Source organism: Pezoporus flaviventris, unplaced genomic scaffold, assembly GCF_033815535.1.
Source record: "Pezoporus flaviventris isolate CSIRO_AGI_PZ_B2104156 unplaced genomic scaffold, CSIRO_AGI_Pfla_v1 ptg000126l, whole genome shotgun sequence".
In the NCBI taxonomy this organism is placed as follows: domain Eukaryota; kingdom Metazoa; phylum Chordata; class Aves; order Psittaciformes; family Psittacidae; genus Pezoporus; species Pezoporus flaviventris.
Genome location: NW_026892674.1, coordinates 185,288 through 192,313, shown reverse-complemented (window position 1 = coordinate 192,313; position 7,026 = coordinate 185,288). Strand labels below are relative to the sequence as shown.

Sequence of the window (7,026 nt, the reverse complement as noted above, 5' to 3'; positions counted from 1 at the left end):
GCGGGAGATTGGAAGTATTGTATAGCGCAATACAAGCCCCACAGCTCTGCTGTATGCATCATCTCCAGAAATACTGCATTAGACAATACGCACCTTACAAGGACCCAGCTAGTCTTGCAAAGGCAAAACTGACTGTTTATGTATAGAAGTCACTATACAGGATGGCAGAACGAATGCGCGGGGTACTCTGAACTGTGTGAATATTGTTGGTGCGAATATATGGTTAATAAGTGAGTATTTCACTCATTAAAAAGTGAGAGTGTGGGCTCAGAAGCAGAAAAAGCTTTTGGTTTAATCTAATAATAACTACAAACAGTGCTGACGACAAGCAGACTGAATTAGTCTGCTAATAATGGCCTCATAGTACAGTATATTAATGACTAAGAAGTCAGTAATTCAAAATTACTGAAGTATGAAAGAAGAAATAAATTGAAAGAAGAAGTAAAGAAATAAAGCATGAAGACTACGCTGAAAGATGAATAAAGTTGTACTGCAAGTTAGTGAACTATTAAGACTACCATTTGGCAGCAGGCCTCCAAAAGACTGTTCTTCAGCTTGCCAAAGTATGACTACCTTTAAAAGGTGAAAACTACCTAAAAATGGAAACACTGCTAGACCAATCCATTCTCAGAGGTATCATGCTCCTTTTATTTATGTATTTAAATTAAAATTTAACATTCTCCTGCTACCCAATTGCTTGTATGAATATATCCTGCTTTCTCCACACTGCACATATGAAAGTTCAACCAATACTTACAGAATCTTTCAATATATTTGGAGACATGCATTCTCAATTTATTTATTTTAAGCAAACTGCAAGATTGATTAATTCACATTACACTGGTTTCTCTCACAGATTTTATTGTGTTGAGAAAGCTTTAAACGTAAACTGTATATTTAAACTGTCTGCTGTGCTATTTTAAACCCACAAACAACTTGCATGTGGTCCACTGTTTCAAACTCAGTTTGGAATTTAAATGTGTTTTTAAATATCAATTGCATGCTACTATAAAAAACTAATTCAGTCAAAACTAGGCTGGTGAGTAACATCAGGACATTTGTTAAGACAAGGAAATACTGAAACCAACATAATACCCCTTATTTTTCCTCTACTAGCTTCACAGCATGACTAACAACTTCTGGAGCTTGTTGTGCCACCTTCTTCCTCATCTTCGTACTGCAGGCTTGCTACTGGTTCTAGTAGTTATATCTGATGTTTCAACCACGACAGCTAAAATTTAAAAAAAAAAAAAAAAATCAAAAGAAAGAGAATATTTAGTACTAAGTGTACCTATTTGCCCACATACTACAAAGGACAGACAGTACTGCAATGATACATTGTATATATTATAAAACCAGCAAGTAATACATAAAATAACTACCTCTATCACATTACTTGACATGCTCAATCAGTTGAGTTTTTTCCTGTCAAAGGAATACTGTCCCAAAGCTGTAGCAACTGCTCTCCAACCTGTGGCTCCAGTTCCTACAAACGAGCAAGAAATTACAGAAATTATCTGCACTGCTACTATTGAACATATGGAGACTATAACAAAACTGTTAGATGAAGTTCCTGGTGATTGCTCTCAGTCTTTCTGAAAGAGCTCCTTCATTTTGCTATCGAAACATAGATTAGAGCTCCTGCATAGGAGAAGTTTTTTTTACTAGGGCTCAAAGACAAGACAAGAACTTTTGTAAGGTACCTTGGCATTCAGGTTGTTTGAATTTTATTATTCACAGCAAGATGTTAGTTCTTAAGACTAGAATTCCAAGTGAACACACCACCACCATATACAACGCACCATATGCCTTGTACCTGCCACAAGTCACTTATTAACTAGAGATCATTATTCTCCCTACCTCTTAAGTTTAATTCCATCAAGTGTGGTATAGAATGTGGAAAGGCAGGTCACCTGCCACTATACAATGGCTCTTGGGGGAATCATACATATTAACAAACTGTTTTTCAGATTACTAAGACTCTTTAGGTCTTAAGAGCCACTTTCAACAGAAGCACTGTTAACTCCATTACGTACTACCTTCCCTTCCTCATTCCTACAACTGAAGAGGTTCTGGGGAAGTAGCAAGAAGATGATTAGGAAGTTTAGCTCTGGAATCTCTAAAGATATTTTGCAAGTGGACTGGGGAGAATGCAGAAACTGCCAGAGAACTCTTGTGCCAATTCTCTTTCAGCTTTTTGCAGTTGCATTTAGCTTTAACACACTGGAGAACTGTCCTAAGTTTTATTCTACCTCAAGATTCTTTTCAGGCTTTACAGAAAATTCAAAGCTATAATGATGGACAGTTTACTCACGTGTGACAGACTACCTCAGAGAACAAATCTATTGCTAAAACACATCATTAGCCACTGCCCTGTTACAGATGTTGCTGAAAAAAATGCTATAAAACTAGCTTATAATCCATTGCAATTTATTCTGTTACAAATGCAGACCTGCAGACTGCTATATGACACTCTGTTTTTAAATCCCCAGTGTTGGTAGTACAGGACTAAGCAGCACTATTTTATAGAACACGCAAAACCTATAGAAACTGTATTTTGAGGAAAAAATCCTTATTAGTTCATATATTTACAAAAACTTATGAGTTAATGAGTTAGGAGAGTCACTGCTACTGTAGTAGCAGGTTGGGCAAGCGTTTTGGCAAAATTTATTTAGTCTGCCCTGGGCATCCTGCACAGCCGTCAAGAGCAGTAATGCTTGATTCTTAGTTGTGCTCTGTGGCAAAGAGGAAAACTTTTCTTTTCATACTTGCTGTAGGCTATTCTGCCAGAATTTCTGTGAATTTTTTTACCTTATGCTCTCCAGTGTTTTGAGATAAATGTCAAGGCTAAACAAGCTAACAAACAATACACCAAGTAAGGAAGACTTTAGAAGAGAACATTACCTGGCCATCCCTGCTTATTTGTACTTTCTTATTATCATTCCAAGGGTTGAGCAAATGGTGTGCAAACTGGAAAGGAATGCTTTCTTTTCGGATCCACTCCACCTTAAATACCCCTCCAAAACCAGCAGATCCCCAGTCTTGACTTTTCTCACACCCTATCTCTGACGCCATTCTAGCAAAACCCTGGAGCAAAAATTGAAATATAAAAGGAAAGACACAATTACAGCCTTTATGCTTACATTGGAATTAAATTACTTGACTATATATGAAACTTTTGAATTAGTTTCAAAGTACTCTCCCCCATTAAGCTGGATCTTTTGAAGTGTCTACACCTAGAAAGTTGTATGTGATTTCCCACCTCAAATACCCCTTCCAGGGTTTCACTACAGAATGCCTCTCAATTCATCTCTCACAATTATCAAAGTTTTTTTTTAGCTTTTTAACAGAAGTGGAAAAGGTGTTGCAAAACCACCTGAATCCTAAGGAATCAAGATGAATGTTCTACTACATAATAGTTCATTAGCTATTCCTTGTTAGTTGTAGGTATTTTTTTTCAGAAATCCATTCCTTCTTTCCCATGTTCCTTCTATGTTAACAAAATTTCACATGGAATTATGAGAGTATAGCTGTTTTTCAAGGAAAGAGGTCAAAGTTGCTTTTTTATTTCCTCACTTCAACAAAGAAGGAAGAAAAACTCAAACCACCAAAAACAAAACAAACCACCATGCACCAAACTTATAAGGTATTTATGAAAATTTACACTACTTACGACTTAAGAGTCCACAAGATGCAGTGCACTACTTAAGTCAGCAGCACACACTACTGTTGTGACAAATGCAGTCCTAGACAGCTCAAGCCAGACTTAAATGGAAATTAATAAAAGGAACAGGGGAAAAATAAAGCTGGAAAGTAAAGAGACACTTGGTACACAACAATATTCATACTGTTAATCCCATGAATGCCCAGTGCATTGTCAAACTAGAAGGCTAAGGCAACATCAACCACCTATGCTCCTGACTTCAGCATGCCTTTCTCTCCCAGATTTCTCGTCTAGAGCACCAATACAATATAGACCATTTTCAGTAACAACTGCCGTGCTGAAAATTACTTTCCAGTACTGCATTTGCAAATCATCATACATATATCTCACCATAATCCTTCAGTAGTGGCACCAAGGCAGCTGTATTTGGGCTAGTTCATTAGATTTTAAGTTTAGCTGATTTTCATTAACAGTTCATACAAAAAGAGCTAAGTTGAACTTTGTTTTTTCCTGGAACAACTGAGTTTAGCCCCCTCCAGAATACAGCCAACCTGCAACTTTGCACTACTTCACTACAGGTCAAGTCTTTAACTTCAAATGGCTACAAATTTGTCAACAAGTTGTTGACCAACACTTTGCTAAACTTGAAGTAAAGAAACAGCTCTGGAAGAATCATGGCCATTACCTTCCACCTCCTGACTTTAACACTACAGTTCAGACAGAACAGATTTTATTAAAATTTTTAATAAAGACATTTATGTATTTATTAAATGACTGGCTTTAGAAAGCTTTGACTTGACTGTAATTGCCTGTTACAATGTTTACTTTGACACACAGAGAAAAGTGTAGCAATCCCCTGTTTTGTCTGAATTTGTTTGGTTTGTTGTTTTAAAGAATTAATGCAGGGTCTAAATATTATTCTGACTCAAGATGCTCAGAAGCAATTAGCTCTTAGCCTTTGAGTGACAAACTGACTTAGCTAAAAAGGTGTATTTCAGAGAAGAGTGAAGTACTCTTTTATCAGCAACCACTTACTTTTGCTTGCTAATCTTTACTTCTTAGAGGTCAGAAGTCATAAGCAAAAACCTCCATACTACACATAGTCATTTGCTGCACTCTCCTAAACCATTAACCAAAGCTAATATTCAGTATTAACTAAGGACTCACCTGAAAGTGTCCAGACCCTTGAACAGAAAATATCAAGTAAACCATGCTGCTCTCCCAAAAGGCTCTATTTAGCTTTCGCTCATTACTTGGCGTAGTAGACCATATACCCTTCTGTTGAGAAATATCAATGTTTTGCACGTTGCTACTTTTCATTATAAAGTACCAGACTGGCATATTTGGTCTTGGTGAAGGAGATTTGGAATCCTGGAAATATTAAAGAAAATTAAATTAAGCTAAAAAAAAAAAAACAAACAAAAAAACCCACCAACCAACCAAAAAAATACCCCAAACCACCACACAAACAAAAAAACCAACAACCAAAAAAACCCAACTAGGCTTTAGTTCCAGAGTTTTAAACACACAAAGATAGAAATCTCTTGAATGCATTCCTACCCTTTTTACCCAGATTCTACAAGAAACACAGAAGCTATCAGCTGGTGCACTCTGAATTGGTTTTAAAATGTATTTTACATTCCTTCAGCACTTTCAAAAATAATAATTCATTCATCAGGGGCAGCAAACAAGACTGGCAGAACAGGCCTAAATAGTCTAGTGATCAATTACAGTTCTTTGAAGTTTGACACACTTTCGGATGGCATAAAATTAATCATTCCAGACTGTAGCCTGAAGCAAACTACTCGTTATTTCCACCTTCAGGAAAAATAAGTTTTCTACCTTTTATACTGGCTGAATTTAAAACCTTGAAGATTTAAGAGGAATTATTAAATCCTTCAATGAGTCTGTACCCAGACAAACAATGGGCTTTCCTTGCAGTGATCTCTTCAATATTACTGCAGTTTACTATTCAAGTACACAGGGAGAGTTATACCAATAACCTCACTAGGAAACGTGTGCTTTATTAAAATAACCATCATTAAAAAAGAAAGCAGCCATAATAAGGCAGATAAAACAAAACTTAAAAGAGAACTGGTATCAATGTATGCAATTCCAGAAACACAGGAAGACAGAATCCAAAAAATTCAAAGTGCATGCACTGTATACAAATTTATTAAAGAAAAAGATAAATAATAATACACCTTCACTTGGTATTGTATCAAGTTTCAAAATAAAAACCAAACATGATCTTTTCTAGTTTGGACAGCTTTACCTCAGCAGTCTGCAAAGAGTAAAATCATTACTGTATTAAACTAGTATAACAAGGACATCTAGTCTAGATTTTAAGTTCTAGAAAAACATAAGTATTATGCAGCTGTTAAAAATGATAATCTAAGTTAGAGTCTTTATTTATCAATATAATACCTGATAGCTGCTGAAAGATACCAGCAAATATATTTCTGAAGTTCTATTAATTCTGAAAAATAGGGTCATTTGTTTATGAGAACTCTTACCTTTCCAGAGGTTGGAGAAGAAGGACTAGCACAGGGGCTTGGATAGCTACTGCTGTCTGTAGACTTCACTGATGATTGATCTGACCTGTCATCTAAAGCTCGTTTGGAGCGCAAAATGGCTTTGTCCTTGTACTTCTTTGGCTGGTGAAGTGCAGGAAGCGCAGACTTCATTAAAACTCTAAAAAATAAGGTAGATACAGGACATACCAGTGATTTCATAAGGTGGCACAGAACAATTTATATCTACATATTAGCCTATTGCATGACTACATATTCTAGTAATTCCAAAAGATATTAAACACTATCTGAAAAGACACTGATCATGCACTGTATTTGAATCTTAGGGTTGAACCTCCTCTGTGACTTCTTGCCAGAGATCAAAATTCATAGACAATATTCCTGGTTGCTCTCTCTAAAAGCAGGCACATATATGAAACGCTTCTCAATGAAATTACAACTATCGTGCAGCACAGAACCATAGAACAGTTAGGGTGAGAATGGACCTTAAGATCATCTAGTTCCAACCCCCCTGCAATGGGCAGGGACACCTCACACTAAACCATGCTACCCAAGGCTCTGTCCAACCTGGCCCTGAACACCAACAGGGATGGAGCATTCATAACTTCCCTGGGCAATCCATTCCAGTGCCTCACCACCCTTAAAGAACTTCCTCCTTATATCCAATCTAAACTTCCCTTGTTTAAGTTTGAACCCGTTACCCCTTGTCCTATCACTACAGTCCCTAATGAAGAGTCCCTCCCCAGCATCCTTGTAGGCCCCCTTCAGATACTGGAAGGCTACTATGAGGTCTCCACTCAGCCTTCTCTTCTCCAGGCTGAAGAACTC

General features: G+C 36.9%; 1 protein-coding gene across 3 annotated transcripts in view; it reads right to left on the bottom strand.

Annotated features, from left to right (window-relative positions):
• Window positions 1-783: 783 nt before the first annotated feature.
• Window positions 784-7,026, bottom strand: part of YTHDC2 (YTH N6-methyladenosine RNA binding protein C2) — a 33,231-nt gene continuing 26,988 nt past the window's right edge. For all 3 annotated transcript variants that reach the window (XM_061478521.1, XM_061478522.1, XM_061478523.1), the window contains exons 26-30: window positions 6,181-6,358; window positions 4,832-5,035; window positions 2,905-3,087; window positions 1,383-1,486; window positions 784-1,231 (exon numbers count right to left, since the gene is read on the bottom strand). In XM_061478521.1, coding sequence (XP_061334505.1) covers window positions 1,406-1,486; window positions 2,905-3,087; window positions 4,832-5,035; window positions 6,181-6,358 — 646 coding nt within the window. In that variant the 3' untranslated portion in view covers window positions 784-1,231; window positions 1,383-1,405. The remainder of the gene's footprint in view (window positions 1,232-1,382; window positions 1,487-2,904; window positions 3,088-4,831; window positions 5,036-6,180; window positions 6,359-7,026) is intronic.